This window comes from Equus przewalskii, chromosome 6 (genome assembly GCF_037783145.1).
Source record: "Equus przewalskii isolate Varuska chromosome 6, EquPr2, whole genome shotgun sequence".
Classification (NCBI taxonomy): Eukaryota; Metazoa; Chordata; class Mammalia; order Perissodactyla; family Equidae; genus Equus; species Equus przewalskii.
Genome location: NC_091836.1, coordinates 57,059,749 through 57,078,421, shown reverse-complemented (window position 1 = coordinate 57,078,421; position 18,673 = coordinate 57,059,749). Strand labels below are relative to the sequence as shown.

The 18,673-nt window shown below is 36.8% G+C and overlaps 1 protein-coding gene across 2 annotated transcripts in view; it reads right to left on the bottom strand.

The window, feature by feature from the left end:
• NOX4 (NADPH oxidase 4) overlaps window positions 1-18,673 on the bottom strand; it is a 146,145-nt gene that overhangs the window by 59,966 nt on the left and 67,506 nt on the right. For both annotated transcript variants that reach the window (XM_008515327.2, XM_070623931.1), the window contains exon 12: window positions 5,607-5,667. In XM_008515327.2, coding sequence (XP_008513549.2) covers window positions 5,607-5,667 — 61 coding nt within the window. The remainder of the gene's footprint in view (window positions 1-5,606; window positions 5,668-18,673) is intronic.

Here is an 18,673-nt window from a genome sequence, read left to right as displayed (position 1 = left end):
TAGCCCAGACCTCTCCCTGACCCCAGACTCACCAACGCTAAGGTCAATGCAATCACTTCTTGGACGACTAAGAGGCATCTCAAATTTAAAATGTACAGAACAGAACTTTGAATGTCCACTCTTGCCCCCCCAGTATGCCACTGTTTTCTTTATCTCATTAAGTAGCAGCACTGTCCACTTACTTATTGAAGCTAAAATCCTTGGCGTTATCTTTGATTCCTACCTTTTCTTACACCTTACCTCCAGTGCACCCGCAAAACCTGTTGGATATACCTTTAAAATCCATCCACTTCTCACGACCCAGTCACCAGCACCCTATGCATAACTAGCATTTTCTCTTGTCTAGACATCAGCAAGTGCTTCTCTCCTAACTCTTCTAATTTCCACTCTTGCCCACCTCCATCATATTCTCTACATAGCAGTCAGAGTTACCATCTTAAAAATGTGAGTCAGACCCTAATCAAAATCCTCCAATGGTTTTTGATAACATGTACAATAAAATTGAAGTTTGTTAAGTGCCTACCAAATCTAGTCCACGGGTATTTCTCAGACTTTATTCCCTACAACATTCCCACTTACTCACTCCTTTCCAGCCACACTGCACTTCATAGTGGTCCCTGAACACAAACATTTGACTGCTTCAGGGTTTTGACACTTCCTCTTATCTCTCCCATCTATTAGCCCTCTGGAGTCAGTGCTCTGTTCAGCGAGGCTTTGCTGACCTCCTATAATAGGCCAGGTCTAGCCAAAACCAGGAATAACTAAACAATTTAAATGGACGGAATTTAATAGAGGGAACTAATGACTCAGGTAAAGGAAGAACTCAGAAGCCAGATTAAAGATAGTGAAGAAATCCAGAGAGTAGCAGGAAGCTGCTACCATCCATAGGTGCTAGTGGGACACAGGGTGTAGGTGAGGCTACCAGAACCCATCAACCACATGGCAGGAGGCAGAACCACCACTGAAGCATCTCCAAAATGATGATACATCTCCCTCATCCAAAAAAATGTTTGACCCGTTTTCTAAAATGCTCAGGATTCTCACCTTCTCCCCATTTTCTCTAAACTCAGTATTTCTTTTCAAAAACTTCGGTCTGCCAACCACTAGATGGTACATATTAGAACAAAACAGATAATCATTCAGATGTAGACTTCCAAACCATGCCTTTTATATCTCAATCAGATTAAAACCCACGTCCTCCTCTAGCCTATAGTGCCTGATCCGCCGCTCACCTCTCTGATCTCATTTCCTACTACTCTCCTCCTCACTGTCTGTATTCCTGCCCCACTGGTCTCCTTGCTGTTCCTGGAATATCCAACGTTTTTCCCACTGCAGGGACTTTGCACTTACTATTTCCTTAGCCTAAACATACTTCTTCCTGAAATCAACCTCACTCACTCCCTCACCTACTTATACATCTGCTCAGAAAGTCCGTAATTAAACACCCTATCTAAACCAGCACTGCCACCCTTCATCATTCTGACTCCCTTACCTTTCTTCATTCTTCTTTGTAACACTTATCACTATCTAACACATTATATATTGATTTGCTTTTTTGTTTATTGGAGGTCTCTACTGACTAGACTCCAGTCTCTATGACAGCAGGGACCTTGTCTGTTTTGGTCAATGTTGTATCTCCACAGACTAGTGCAGTGTCTGACACACAGTGGGTGTTTAATAAATATTTGATTATTAGCCAAAATAATAGATAGTTTAAATGTTATCTTCCACAAATAATTAACCATTATACTTTGCTGGTCATAGCAACAACAACTAAACCAGTATTTCTAGTTACTCATTTGTAGACGTAGCAATTGATAGTTCATGTTTGTTATAGTCTCAGACTCAAGTTTACACTGTGTGAACATGAATTATGTAAACCCATGGTATTTCATATATCCAAATATGATTTGTGCTGCTCAAAGAAGTCAGTTTGCTCAAACTTATTTTAGATCTCTTCTTTGGGCAAGTCCTTCAAAACAGGCTCAGTATTCAATAGGAGTACTTTTCTTTTTTTGCTGTTTTGCAACAACCAGAAGCCATTCACAGATATATATAGTGTAAGGTAGATGTCATAATTGTTCCAAATTATGCTTTCATTATAAAATAGTAGCATTATTATGATTTAGTGTGGTCATAATCTGACTTACAAGGAGTTCCCAAAATGAAAAGAAATTTTAAATACATTACACATATTCTGTTTCAATCTTTTTCATAAACAATCAGCTAGATGAAGTACGAAACACATTTGGCTAATACAGTGATACAGAAGCAAACAGAGCTAGAGAGAGAGTGATCACCTCTCTTTTAGTCCAGTCTTTAACCAAAGCTCTATCTAAAATGCTTGTGACACTTGTATTGATAAAATACTTCTGATACTTGTACTGTATCAATGTACTATGTGATCAAGGCAAATCCATGATATTATATGGCCCTATTTTCCCACTTTTAATCCTCAAAGTTAACCACATCTTTTGATTGTAGCAAGATTTTGCAATAGACAACACGGGAATCAATAGCTAAGATTCAAGGCAATGTTGTTATGTGATGCATACAATGAGCCCTTTGTTGCATGTTTATCCAGTGATTGTCAATGTATTAATTATTGAATGGAACAATGACAAAATTTTTAGATTAATTGCTTGTGGATATGATGTACATAATGCTTTTGTAGTAAAACTCAAAGCTCTCTAGAGTAAGCTGCTATTTAGACCACTAAAATAACCAACAGTGTAACATGATCTCAGACACAATTCAACAGTAATGATATTTAATGAAGAAAGTAACAAGACATTTTAGACAGTCAGAATGATAATCAAGCCAACAGGCAATCTGTGATCATATATTTGAAATTGGAAAGCATGGCTGATTCTAGAAGAGCAAAAAGATATTAATTCAATTCTCTCTACCCCCTCTATCATTATTATTTCAAGGAAAAAATGGAATTGTGTTGAAGAGGTTTGGAGAGTTTTCTAAATATAATGAGTCTTTCACCATACTTACAAGATGCAACCAGAGGCCTGATTAAAATAAAAAGCTAGACAACAAACACAAAACGTGGATGCCTCCTTGTCCTGTGCTATATAGCTGCTTCATTTGCTTCTTGGGTATTCTACAACTGGGTGTAGTTGATAGTCTTGGAAAGATCATCCATGGGGTGGTCTTAAATCTGTTCTTTAGACTTGCCCACACATGCATATTTCAGGGGGAAAAAAGTCACTGCAAAATATCTCTAAGTCAGTTTAGAAAAGTAAACCTCTGATATTCAACTTCTTAAGCACCTCTTTGATATTTCCTGTTATACCTACTGCTCTTAATACTGAATTTTAACCAATTCTTTCAGAATAAAAACCAATAATCCTTAATTTCAGGAGAAATGTTCCCATTTTTCCTTCCATAATTGTAATTCCATTGTTTTAAGACAGTTAAACCTTTTTTTGAACTAAAGTGCCAGATAGATTTAGGGATTCTCTGCATGAATGCTTGACATTCTTTCCCAAATGAACAGATATTTAAAGTCAACAACCAAGAAGGTCTATTAATCGAAACGCATCTAACTGGAACCAAACTCTTTGAACAGAATGATCTTGTTTCTCTCTCAATGGCATAGTACATAAAAACGAGGGATAAAATTAAAACTATTAAGTGTTCCTAATAGAGAAGATTAAAATAAATGATGAGATAATCATTCATTTTAATGAGCTACTGACAATGGAAAATAACTTTATGAAGAAACTCAGTAACAATAGCTAGTAGTAAGCCATCATGAAGTTTCTGCTTACCCTGATGAATTAAATTATATCTTCATTGTGCTTGTTTCCCTTCAGATATAGAATGCTATCAATTACCATTCATTACTGAAGTTAATTTTTACTGTATTGGAATTCTTACCAGAGAAGAACTTCACTCATTCTTTGTCAAACAGTGCAAAACAATTTTGATTATAGCTACTAGTTCTGGGCTTACCATGAGAATTACTACTCCCATATTATACCAGTCTTTTTCTAAACATGGACTACCATGATCTCTTCTGAATGCTATCAAATGAACAATATCTATGAGGCCTGATTTTTCAAGATTCCGAACAGGTCATTACTGCTCAAAGATCTTTTTGTCAATTTCATTGTCTGCTCATTAAATCCTATGTTGCATATTTTCTCCATTTTCTTCACGTCTCCAATTCCAAGCTGGCTTCCCTCTCCATAGACAAAGAATTTTATACACACCATTATTTTTTTAAACTGTATAATATAAGCTCATTCAATTGTCCTTCTTCCTAAAATATTCCTTTCTTATTACACAATATCTTGTCCTTTCTTGATTTTTTACAGACATTAGTTCCCCCTTTCCAATGTTAACTTCTCATCCTCAGCTTGCAAATCCATTCCTTCTAGTCTCCAGTTTCCATCCCCACCCCTCCACTGACTCCTTCTCTTCTACTTTCCAGGACAAATAAGTCTTCCCTCGATTCTAATCCCTCTAACTAGCAAGTTATTAATACTATTTTCATTATGATGTTCCAAATCCTTCAAAGGTTCCCTAACATTTCTAAGTGATTCTGGTATCTTGTTAAGGCATTCAAGATCTTCACCAAGCTGACCCTAATGACTTTTCCATCCCTCTCCCCAGAAAAAAATCTTTGAATTTGCTAGGCTGATTGACTCACCCTTCTCAAATACGGTTTAATCATTACCTTCCCTGATTTTTGACAATGCTGTGAATTTCACTTAAATGACCTACTCCTTACTTCATTTGCCTAATTTTTCAAGGTTCACCTCAAATGCTATCTTCTCTGTGAAGCTTCTCTTATAGCCCTATACTACACTGAATTATCTTTTGCTGATTCCCTGTAGTTTTCACAAACCAACTCCTAGTTTAGCACTCAATTAAAAATATTTTTATTTACTTTTGCATTCATGTTTAAACCTGCATTCTTTCCTCTGAGTAACCAATCCAAACAACCAGCCACAAGCTAACATTTACTGAGCACTCACTTGTCAGTTGTTCCACTGGGTCAAGGGAATATAAAAATGAATGTTTCTTTTATTTACTCAGAATGCTTAATAAAATGCATCTCTCAGATAATAAAAAAGTATATATTGGATAAATGAGTAAAATATAACCAATAGACCTACTATTAAAAATGACCACTATTCCAAAGATGTTGTGGAGTTGCTATATATACAGATATTACCACATGAAAAGCTGTGCAAGAACTAGAAGATTTGTGTGATCTCAGTCCCATGTGTTGATTATTTTGACAGTAAAACCAACCCGTAATTTTAAAATCATGTTTTCTAAAAACCACATTTCAATGTTCCACTATTGCCAATACATCTGACAAGCAGACAGAAACCTATGATTTGCAAGCACAGTGAACAATACGTCATTAGCAATTACTGATATCCAAGGTATTCCAACTCCAAAAATGTACCTTATAAGAAGAAAACATGGATGTCAAAACTGTACAAGCAAAGAAAGAAAACAAAACAACAGCTTGAGAACATTTCTATACATGTTGGTAGTTCCACTACTTAAATCCACCCAAATTATTGTATGATCCATAATTTCAAAGCATGTGTCTTAAAACTTTATGTTCTACATACCTGTCCAGTCTCCTACTATTTTCAGGTGGACCCCAAATGTTGCTTTGGTTTCAGTAGGACACTAAAAAAAATAAAGACTAGAATCAATTCTGAATAATAATTATGTACTACCAGACCATGATCCAATTATAATTTTCGTTCTTATAGCAAGTTCCCCAAATCAATAGAAAATAGGAAGAAACAAACTAAAAGTCTATATAGATCCTCATTAGTGGAAGAAAAAAGCAATGTCAACCAGTCAGTAAGAAGATACATTTCTCTAAAAACCCATAAGTACTTATATAAAACAATAAAATATAGTCTAAAACCACAGTATATTATAACCAACAACAAATCTTGGTTAAATATCTTTTGAGTTAAACTATTTAAGAAGACATGGTTTTTAAGCACAAAGGAAGAAATGGAGACTAATGATTTCAGTGTCTTTTTCCCTCCAGATATTATTATACACCTCACATCCTAACAAATTCCAAGGAAAAGAAAAAATAATTCTAAATGTGATGTAAATTTTCCATGTCCAATGAGGAAACTCCTACTTAAAGAGTTCTATGTCATTCCCTCCCTTAATTCTCAGAGGAAATTTGGAGTGAACTGGCAAGGGTACCAGGGAATGGGAGGGGAGTGAGTTGTGGTACTGGATGTAAGAAAAGTATCTGTGGCCCTACAGCTAGGAAATCTAGAAAACACCACATCATAAAAATGAGAATAATTTTTAGTTCACAATAAGAAAATGCAGAATCTCCTTTTACTTTCCAGAATCAAAATTCCTTATTACAATTCCAAAATTCAAACGTTCTCAAAAGTAAGTTTTTTTATAACTCACTTGGCACTATCTGACTTGAACTGATGGGGAGGTAATGATGGAAGGCTAATTTTCCGGTATAAAAATTCATACAGAAGTATTTTCATACATAAATATCAATTTGTTCAGGCATGTTGCATCATATCCTGCTGGAGGTCTTATGTAATACATGGAAATGCACACATTTTAAAATCCACAAAATTCTAAATTCTGAAAATACATCTAACCTAAGGGTGATGGGTAAGAGAGTAAGAGATCATCCACCTGTGACTACTAAGTATTCACTGAGTAGCATGTGCCAAGAAGTGCTAAGTGCTTCATTTCCAAAATCTCACAATAACCCTGAAGAGTTATCTTTTGTAATTAAGGAAATTGAGTAATTGAAACTTAAAAATATTAACTTGCCCAAGAACATACAACTAGTAAAAAAGACAAGACAGACTGTGGATCCAGGTCTGTCGGACTACATAGTTCTTAACTATGGTAGGTTGCTGTCTCCATGAAAGCAAAGATATGGAAAATGAGTGAGGGTTACATAAGAAATCAAATGGAGTAGGAGGAAAAAAAGTATTTGTTGAAGATTAGTAGAATCAATATACAATAATATGAATTAAAGAGAAATTTGGGCTGAAGTTAAAGCACAGATGAAAGCAAAAGACAGTGGTCTTGAGGTCCTCATGACAGGGAATGTGTTACACATGGCAAGTCTTTAAGATCCTCCAGCTCACTGTGTTGACCAACCCCAATCACACAGGGATGCTATAAGCAGAGGAAATACAGGAAGATGAAGATACCACAGAGATATGTAAATAACTCATCAGTCAAAGAAGAAAGGCAGCTTGGAAATCAGTGAAAACTAAATAAAAAGGTAAGTATTAATCATTTGTTCACGACAAATCACAAACAAAAGCCCATGACATAATACACGTTCACGGTTGAGAACTAATGAAACATGAAATTTCCAAACTACTATTCTGCAATCTGTGCTTCTATTGGAGTTATCACTGCTAACAGTAGTATAAAATATTAAAATAAATCAAAATATTATAAATTGATATTACTTAAATATTATTTATACTATTCAAATGATATTTCATTTATGACTCTAGTATTTAATAATTTGATTTACATTCTGGTTTTTAATAATTCTGAGATCAATCAGTTTTATCATTAGGAAATCTCCAAATAAAGTGATATGATCTGTCAAAACCACCCACCATTTTTACATTTTCCTACCTAAGGCTGCCCAGAGCCTCTATGCAGTAGGAGTTGTAGCTTGCGGAAAACATGCATCCCAACAGAGTCCTAAGCTACCAGTCTGATTGTCCACTTGTCACTTGATATTTCCCTCATTGTGAACTAAATCTTGAGTTCTGAAAAGAAGATCTAAGCCAAGAAGATATCAGAATACGGAGGGAAAAACCTCTTTGACTAAGTGTGCATCTGGCTTGATTTAATCTCATAATGTATTCTAAAGGAAAACATACATTTTTGCCAAATACTCGTATCTGTTCTGTTTTTTCAGCACAGACATTGTAAAAAATAATTACATATGAAGTTTAACATCCCCTGAGGTCTTGTAGGAGCCTATAAACCTTCCTCTTCTAAGGGCCGGCCAAATGGATCAGTATAGCTTTTAAGGCTGAGCTGGTTTTGAACAGATAAAACACAATATTGTTTCTCTCAAACTCTTGGGAACGATGTCTTTATAAGTTACTGATACTTCCTCAAACTAGCTAGGAATTAAGAAAATTCTAACATCATCTCTGTCCAATCGCATTGCCTCAAATTTGAAGGGGGCCTGCACAGAATAACACACAGCATGGCTTCAGCACGTGTAGTTTAAAACAATGATCGAAGATCTTAGAATCTCATTTTAGTAACTTTGCACAAATAATCATCTTCTGAGGGGGGCTGCCAGAAGCCCCCGCAACTCCTCCTTGCTCCCATTGAGCCGACTGCCTGCATGGTCAACCTCTGTCCCAAAAGTAGTGGAGGAAGCCAGGCAGGATCTTCATACCCTGAGAACAACATGTGTGGCCAGGGAACTCCTGGCCTCCCTCTCCACTCCATATTAAACCCCCGTGAACTTTGGAGTCAAAAAAAACAGGGGCCAGCCCGGTGGCGTAGTGGTTAAGCTCAGTGTGCTCCACTTCTATACCCAGGTTCACCAGTTCGGATCCCAGGGGTGGACATACACCACTGCCAAACATTCTGAGGCAGCAACCCACATACAAAATAGAGAAAGATTGGCAGAGATGTTAGCTCAGGCAAATCTTCCTCACCAAAAAAAAAAAAAAAAAAAATCACATTTTAGTAGAATCACATTTTAGTAACTTTGCACAAATAATGTTCAGATTCACTAATGTTGCTTAAAGCACAGTGTAGTGATTCTTTAATGTTTTCTCACTATCCTTTTAATAGTGTTTAGAAAATTTCTCAAAAGGAAGGAATAATAAAATATTGATATCTATGGCTATCTTATTTCTCTTAGAAGATTCAAAGAAATATGCTTACGACAATTTTTCAGTTAAAAAAGTTGAAGGATGATAAGTGTACTTAAGTTCACATTATTAAAATACAAACAGATATTAATATTTCTTCTCTATACATAGAAATAAGTTGAATAGAACATATAATGCACTATTAGGGATATTAACTTCTGGGCAGTAAAATTGAAGACAGACAAAATAAGAAGTTTCATACACATTTATCTTTTTGAATTTATTATTAGCCTTTGTAGTAATTTTAAATATTTTAACAGTTAAATTTAAAATGTAAACATTAAAACATTACTTGAGACTTTCTTTAGTCTCCAAGATGAAGAGAATGGAGTTTGGCTGATGTTGACCTTAATATAAGGACAAGAATACACATCACCTAGTTTAAGGATAATAAAGTGACAGAATTTGTAACAACAGATCTAGAGGAATGTATCCTTTGATATCTTGGAGAAAAAATAACTTTTGCCTTCAACTTATTTGTTCACTATGATGTTGGGTTTTTAATGTTCTCAAATGACTAACAGTTTTATAACAGTCCCACAAAAAATATAAACAGATATTAAGTAATCATCTTACATTTGGGAACTAAATGTAGAAATGATGTCACTGCTCAAGGATTTAATCAACATGGAAGAGAAATTTACAAGCCACAATATGTTTATTCCTAAATCAAGAGGCTTGCAATAATAAATAAAAATGATTCTAAAATGGATGTTACTATATTAAATACTAAATTTTCAATGTAACAAATTTGTTAAACCAGAGAAAATGATCACAGAATATGATGTTTTTTAATCATTATTGTCAGGTCTTTATTTTTAACACTTTCTTCCAAAGCTCCAGTTTCACATTTTCTATGCCTGCTAGACATTTCCACCTGAAATTCACTCTAAATATAATATATCTAAAATTGCTGTTATCTTACTTCCCAAATTACCTTCTCTTTCTGATTCCCCTATGTCTGGACATGGAAGCTACATTCTTATCAGAATAGAGGCTCAAATTTCAGAGTAAGATCAGGTATTTCTCTTCCTGCCAGCGTTCAATCAATTTTCAAGTCCTTTCAACTATTCTTGCCAAAGACCATGTCTGATCACAGCAATCGCCTATTGATTAACCTTTAGCGTCCCCCTAAGGAAAAACACACACATTCTTTCTTTCCTGCAGTCTATGTTCAACCACATCTGTTCCAAATTCTTTCCAACTCTATATTCCATATTCCTCTTTGATTCATTCTAACCCAGCTAAACCAACATGGACCAACTAACACAGTGTCCTGCCCCTTCATCTCCCCACTTACTAGTCTACTCATTTAGAGTGACTTCATTCCTCTTTCTCACACTGAACCCTAGCAATTCTTTAAGGCCTATCTCAAATGCCATCACTTTTATGAGAAAATGCTGATTTCCCTGCTACGAAATTTCCTCACTTCCCTGAACTCCCAATTTATTTGACTTTTATGCCCTTCATTACAATCTACCTCTTTAATTTTTGTGTGTGAGTGTGTGAGGAAGATTGGCCCTGAGCTAACCTCTGTTGCCAATCTTCCTCTTTTTGCTTGAGGAAGATTCACCCTGAGCTAACATCTGTGCATATCTTCCTCTGTTTTGCATGTGGGATGCCACCACAGCATGGCTTGATGAGAGGTGTGTGGGTCTGTGCCTGGGACCCAAACCTGTGGACCCTGGGCCACTGAAGCTGAATGCGCAAACTTAACTGCTACGCCACTCGGCTAGCCCCTACCTCTTTAATTTTGTATAATTGTTTCTGTATTAATATATTTAAATGTCTTGAGATCAAGAACTATTTCTAAATCATTATTATGTATTCATGGTATCTTACTTTTACCGGGTATGCAATCAAATATCAGCTTAATAAAATATTGGAGAATTAACCTGAGAATGAATAAAGACTTCAACGATAGGCAATTCTTCTATAATTTATTCCAACACTCAATGAATATGTACTGAGTATCCAAAATGCTCCACAGCCTATACTAGAGGTCATGTAATTTCACAAAGGAGATTGTTTTAAAAGTCAGAGAGGATATCATGAGCCAGGAGCACAAAATCCATCATAATTAATGCAGGATTGTGACCTTAAACATTTTGACAGACATAACATTTTAATGTTTACTTGAAGGAAAAAGTTGATGTTTACTTATATATTTGCATGAAAAAACTATACTCAATATTAAACAGAAAGATCCTGGAAGAGTATGTAAATGAGATTTTTACTAACTTTGATGGAATGTGTGCATTTGTCTCAACTCCCTCAAAAAAACAAAACACTAAAATGACATTTTAGGGATATAAAAAGACAACCACAAGACCAAAGTAACATGGGAAGTAATAACAACAATGGAGAGGTGTCAACACATTTTGAAAGGTGAAACATAGATAAGACAGTGGTTTGGGGACTGACTGAAAAAAACATATGAAGCTGAAATCCTACTACTTTCCAAAAGGGGATCACCTTGAGAAGCAAGCCCATATTTCCCTCACAACATTGGGCAAACTCAGGTCTCACAGGTAATAGAAGGAAGCTGGGGCTGGTCGTAGGATTCAAAGGAAGAGTCAAATGTTCACGTATGTATATGAGATAATTTGACCTTCAGATTCACCTCACCCCAAGCAAAAGCCAGGCAACTACTCCTCCTCAAACCCAAAGACAAACAGAAGTAGCACAGAAAGGGCTCTAGATGCAGGAATAACCAGTACAGTGGAAAGTAGGACTGCCATTCAACTTTTCAGCAAATTTTTAATGAGAGCACACTATGTGCCATCTCAAACTTACATCCCAAAACAGAGCTCTTCAAATTCCCAACAGAACCTGCTCTCCCGACAGCCTGCCCTGCCTCAGTGTAGTTGCTCAGACCAAAAACATTGAACATCACCTAGACTCTTCCATCTCTTTTACATTCCACACTCAGTCTTTCAAGAAATCCTGTTAACTTTAACTTTAACATATATTCAGAATCGGGGTCAGCCCCGTGGCCGGCTGAGTGGTTAAGTTCGCGCGCTCCGCTTCGGCGGCCCAGGGTTTCACCAGTTCGGGTCCTGGGCGCGGAAATGGCATGGCTCTTCAAGCCATGCTGAGGGGACATCCCACATGCCACAACTAGAAGGACCCACAACTAAAAATATACAACTATGTACTGGGGGGCTTTGGGGAGAAAAAGGAAAAATAAAATCTTAAAAAAAAAAAATTCAGAATCGGACACCTCACCAGCTCCACTGTCACCACCCTGGTCCAAGCCCTCATCATACCTCAACTGGATGACCACAACGGCCTCCTAACTGGTCCCCCTGCTGCTGCTCTTGCATCCCTTCATGGAATCCTAACACCACAGCCAGAGTGGTTCTGTTAAGTCACGTCATGTCATTTCTCTACCCAGAACCCTCCAATGGCTCCCTTCTCACTCAGAGTAAAAGCTGAAGCCTTTGTAATGTCCTATAAATCCCACATAATCTGCCTCCTCATGATTTCTCTGACATTATCTCCTCCCACCCTTCCTTTTTCTTAGTGTATCCCAGCCACACTGACCTCTGACCTCCTCTCTTCCATTGACACACACACACACATTCACACAGGTGCAATTCAACAGATATTAAGTATTACTCAGGGTGAAAACTGCCTGGTTTTTGAACAGAGAAATGACAAGATCTGATTCTCAGTTTAAAATAATCACCCTGGCTGCTTGTTAAGATTAAATGATAGCTCAGCAAGGGCAGACAGAGGGAGACCAGTCAGGTCCATACCTATCCAGATGGTAGTGCCTTAGACCAGGGAGGCAGCTGTGGAAATGGTGGCCATATTTCAAAGTTAGAGCCAAGAAATTTGTGGACAAATTGTTGATTACCTTTTTAAAATGGATAAAAGTTAAGAACGATGTCCAGGATTTCAGCCTGAGCAACTTGGACAGTGGAGTTGGCATTAACTGAAGTGGGGGAAGAATGTGGGTGGAACAGGCTGGGAGGTTGAAGATTAGGAGTTCAATTTTAGACATGGTAACTTAGATGCCCTTTAGACATCCAAGTAGAAGTTTCTGATAGACAATTGGATATAGGACGCTGAATTTTAGAGTTGTGGTCTGGGCTAGAAAAATAAATTTGGAAGATGATAGTATACAGATGCATTAATGAGACTGGATAAGATCACCACAGAAATGAGTTTGGCTAGAGAGGAAAGGGGGTTCAAAGAATGGACATTGGAGTGTTCTGATATTTAGAGGTCATGAAGATGACAAGGAACAGCAAAAAAAGACTGAGTAAAAGTAGCTAGAAAATTAGGAGAAAAACCAGGTGAGTGGAAGTCCTGGAAGGAAAATGAAAAAGGTGTGTCAATAAAGCAAATGATCAGCTGTGCCAAATGCTGCTGAGAGGTCAAGTCCATTGATGACCGGAAAATGACCATGGACTTAGTAACATGGTCATTGTTGACTTTGGGAATGTTTTAGTAAAGCGCTGTTAGCAAAAGTTAGTGGATTTATGAGAGAATGAGAGGAAAGTAACTGAAGAACTGAGCAATGGGGCAGTACCTAGAAGGAGATGAAAGTCAAGAAAGGAACTTTCATTCATCATTTTCTCTTTGGTACCTAGGTAAAAGGAAGTATCAAAAGATGCCAATTGAATAAATCAAATTTAATATTAAATAGTAGACTTGCTCTGAATACATTGACCTATTTAAGTCCATAGTTATATGCAGGCTATCATTAGGCATTAAAAGAATATTTTCTTTTCCCTTGGAAAAAAGCCAAAGTAGAGCAGTTAGTTGATGCTTGACTTTTAGAGAATTCAGATGCTCTGTTAGGTTTCATGAATATTAGTGACTTTCTTGGGCAATTTCCACCACTGTGCCTGATGTATGGTTAAGACACATTGTTGCCTTGCTAATTTACCCTTTATCCTAGCTGAGTTTCTAAGTTGTCCAAGCAAAAGATTTGTGAAACCCTAGGGAAAAGCAATTTTTAAGAATTAGACGGATGAGAGAAAGACCCAAGATCAAAACAGGATGCAGACTTCCTGGTTATATTTAAACTCACAGAATTAAATAAATAATAACAAAAAAGATTTGCCAATCTTTTAGAGATCCACGGTCATTCTTGTCTGGTTTTCACTGAAAACTGGACAGACGATTCCCAAAGAGACTGGTTGAGAAATTAAAAACACAAAGCATAAAAATGATGGCAAGTGCAGGCATGCTATGTAAAAGTACAGACAATAACAAACTAACAGCTAGACTCGCCTCTGACTCATGGAAAAATATGTGAAATCAGGTTATCCAAGCTTAAAAATAATGAATCACACAACTTAGAATACAGATGTCAGGAAGGCACGTGTGTTTCTGAGTAAAAATAATAATGGAAGGATATAAAGATATTTATGTACACTTCAATCAATTACTACCATAAAAAAGCAGATTCTGCATTATTTCTTTAACTGAGAATCCTTGAAAAATATTAACGAACACAGTAATTAATGTCTACCTCAGTTAAATTCAAAGAGATGTTACATTTCGTCGTAAGCAGTAGGTTTTATGCTTTCTTAAGATTTTAAAATCATTTCTGACTTATGTATCTAAATTAGATGAGAGCATACCTTAATAAAAGATTTGTTTTGGTAGAAAATCCAAACAACGGTAATTACAGAGCATAGCTGGAAAACACTTTTAGAGATCTACTATACAGCTGAAGAACAAAATACAAAACTCTACCAGTTTTTAAGCCAATAAAGAAGGAGAAGAATCGGAAAGCTTGAATTCTGGTTCCAACTTCATCATCAATTGTGTTTCTTTGGTTTCTCTGATCACTTAAACAATCTATGCTTTGGATACCCTCTCCCCACAACAACAACCAAAGAAACAAATTAATCTGGTATTTCAACTACAAATTTTTAAAGTTCAATGAATTTAGATAAACTAGGATTTAATGTGTCTCAAATTTAATTTCATGTTTTGAAAATAGAATAACTGGGCCAGCACAGGTTGCCTAGTGGTTAAGTTTGGCATGCTGTACCTCAGCGACCTGGGTTTGATTCCCAGACATAGATCTACAGCACTCGTCTATCAGTGACCATGGTGTGATGGTGGGTCACATATAAAATGGAGGAAGATTGGCAACAGATGTTAGCTCAGGATGAATCTTCCTCACGGAAAAAAAAAAAATTATCTTACAAAAGGTATATTTTAGTACTTCTTTTTATATGTTTGTAAATATATAAAATGCATATAAATATTAAATTTAAAAACACATATTTAAGCGTCATTCGTAGTAGAAACTGGTGCACTGTTTAGGTGCTCTTCCTTTCCCTCTTCCTCACAATTTTCAAGATCAAAACATTCATTTCCCAATCTCCAAGCTGCTGAAAGTGTTGCCTGCTGAGAGCTCACTTATGAGACCCTCCCCAGGAATTGCTATCCCGAGAAGAAAGCTTTCCCACCCATGTCTAAGTGCCTCACCTTGGAGGTATCCCAACTCCAATGACTGAGCAACTGGGGAGTACCAAGGTTTGGCCTCCAACTTCAAGATGGGACAGCTCTGAACTATCATTTTACCCTCAGGGCTCCTGTCCCATCTGCTGAGGACCCCACTGAGACTATATCACAATTCACCCTCTGCCTTGCCCTCTCAATCCCTCCCTCCTTATCAGATGTTGTTCTGAGCACACGTCCCCAACAAACACCCTACATGCAAATCTCTACCCCCAGTCTGTTTCCCAGGAAACCCAACCTAAAACATCATTCATCCTAAAGGCTAGTAAACCACCAGAGGCAAATCATCAGTCCCCAAATGATTGTTTATAAACCAGTCTTTGGCTAGAGCTTAGTCAGTTGCTACATGCAGCAGAACAAGGCAAACAAAATTCAGTTTAATCCTGTCTTGTTTCTCCAGTCATTATCTGAAACAACAACCATAACAACTTCCAATTTACTGGGAACTTGCTAGATGCCAAGCAGCATGCTTAGCACTGTCTAATTCATATTCACAGTAACTCCATAGAGAAGTTACTACCACTGTCCACATTTTATAAAGAAGTAAACCAAAGGTAAGTATGTTAAATATCTTGTCCAAGGTCATAGGGCTAAGTGGGGGGTCCAGGCCTCCAATCCAGGATGTAGGATTCCAAAATCCATGGTCTAAAACTTCACAATGCCCTCTGATCTCTATCAACCGTGTCAGCAAACATGTGCTTGCTGGTTCTGCCCTGAGAGAATGCAGGTGCATTAGCAGGAAACAATCACAACTTCCTGGAAAAGCCTGCCAAATTAGCACGTCTTCCTTGCATAGGAAAGTCAATGTCAATTATAAGAAATGCTGAAGCACTTCAAGCAATTAAAACTACAACCTTTGAATTCCTAATTAAATCAGTACTCAAAGCTTAGTTTTACCTTGACTGATATTGTGAAAAATACTATAATGCTTCTGTGGCGTATCTTTTGTACTTTGTATTTTCAGTTTTAAAAGCTTAAGCTCCATTTTAAAAAATGAGATGAAACTCAAACTACTAAATTTGTAATTGTTGTGTATTTTATAGATTTGATTTTTCCCTACACTGGCACAGTATATGAAAATAAATATTCAATTTTTTCTAGCAGGGTAATTTATTTGGCCTTCAACTCTCCATAGAAGAACTTAGTAGTATAGACAATCCAAAACTATTGATTGCATATTTCTCTTGAAAATATATTTTTATTGTTTCAGTAAATTTCTCTCCTAAGTGGTAATTCTTTTGTTTTTTTAACTCCAAGAACAAAGATGTCCAAAAGCAATAGGAGTTTCAGAAATATGAATGTCCTGAACACCAGTGGGTGGTAAGGCAGGAGACAGACAGTGCAGAATAGCTAACAACAGGCCTCTCAGCCAGGCAGGTCTGTGTTTGGATCTCACCTGGACCACTAACTAGCTGTGTGACTTTGGGCATGGTACTTAATCTCTCTGAGTTACATTGTTTTCTGGATCATACAGAGGTAACAATACATGTCTGATAGGAATAAGAGTAAGAAATAATATTGTCAATGTTTAGGAAAGAACCTCTTAGGCACTTAATTAGTAGGGACTATTATCCTTGACAAAAACTGGGTGTATACACACTTTTTAGTGGGAATCAGCATATGAGGAAATTGCTTTGTTTTGCTTTGTTTTATTTCAAAAGAACCCTTAAGGGAACTACCCAGTGAAAATATTTGAGAAGCATGCATTTTACATGCAAGTGCCAAATAGAAGTAATTGGACAAAAGAAGGAAATGGCAGGAAAAGACAGTAAATTAACATAATAACATAATGCAAAATTTAGCTTAGAAATGTTAGCTGTACTCAAATTCACTTTTAGGCAGCAGCAAGATCTGCCTCTTTTTACTCTTATGAAAACAGAAACTCCCTTGGGGGACAGTATGAATGAGCCAGCTAGCAATCCCCCTAAATCTGGGAAGGTTGCAAACCATTTCCTAAGCCAACACACAGTAGACGGTACACAGATGGCCTGATAAAAAGATTTTTTTTTTTTGCCTTAAAATTTCTTTTGGAAGCCAACTATTGCTGCAATTTAAAATATCTATGAGATACCATTCTTTTAAAAACAATTAAACCTTGAGATTTAATAGAGCATAATCAAAACATACAAAAAAACGAAAACGATGTTTAAAATAAGGATGGATGTGAATACAAAACCTAAACTTGCAAAATCAAGATCTATTTCTACCTGTAGGTTGCTAGGCAAACCTAAGAAATATTGATAGCATTTGTCAGATAAGCACAGAAATTAGGAACAAGTGATTTTCCTTTGTTATGGGGGAGGGGAGGTGAAAAATGACTTGCTGTCTCTGTTACCCATAATGATCTGTTACCCATAAATTATTTCCCCTTGTCTTTGGTGGTTCTTCCCCAAACACCTTTGTCGTAAGTACTTTTCCCCCTCCTCTCCTCAGCTAAAGAGAAGTAGCCACCATGACCTTAAAGATTAGACTCAGCACCTGACTGGCAAGCCTATTCTTTGACTGAGAGCCATTTCCGCCATAAGCCTTTCTCCTTTCTTCTTATTCCCCTAACTTTTCCTTTTCTCTGGTTTCACCTTCCAAGCAAGAGTAGCTGGAAAGAGATGAGAGAAAAAGAGAAGCTATCTATAAAGTATTTCTCAAGCTAGGTCCCAAACACTAATTATGTATTAGGTGTTTTTTACTCTTTCAACAGATACATATTGGGTTACTCTGTGTACCAGATAGTGTGCTATGAATGTATCTTTGAAAGGGCTCCTGGAGGTTGTGGTCTAGGAGGAAGACAGGCATTAAACAAATAATCTAATGACACTGGTGTTAAAGAGAGTACACAAGTGCTTATAAGAGGAAAAGGTCAAGAAACTTAACCTAATATGGAGAGCTAGTGAAGTCTTCTCAGAAGATGTGACCCTCAGATGAGATGAGAAAGATGAGTAGGAGCTGCCCAGGCAGAGAGAATGTGTGGGGTTGGTGTGTGAAAAAGTGGAAGAAGCAGGGGCTGATTCCCAGGGTGAAGAGACTGGTTTATGCAAAGACTCAAAAGTGGGAAAGTGTCAAGTAAATGGGTGAACAGTGTTTAATGGGGGGGTTGTTTATTAAAGAACTTCTCAAAACTATTAATACGTTATCAGACACTATGGATTTCTAAAAGGGATGTATACTAAGCACTACTTTCCAAACTCTTTTCAGTCATAGAAAAATGTCTTTTCTTTTTTATTTTTCCTCAGAGAATTTTCAGAGAACCATGTTCCTTTAAAAGAACTGAAGAA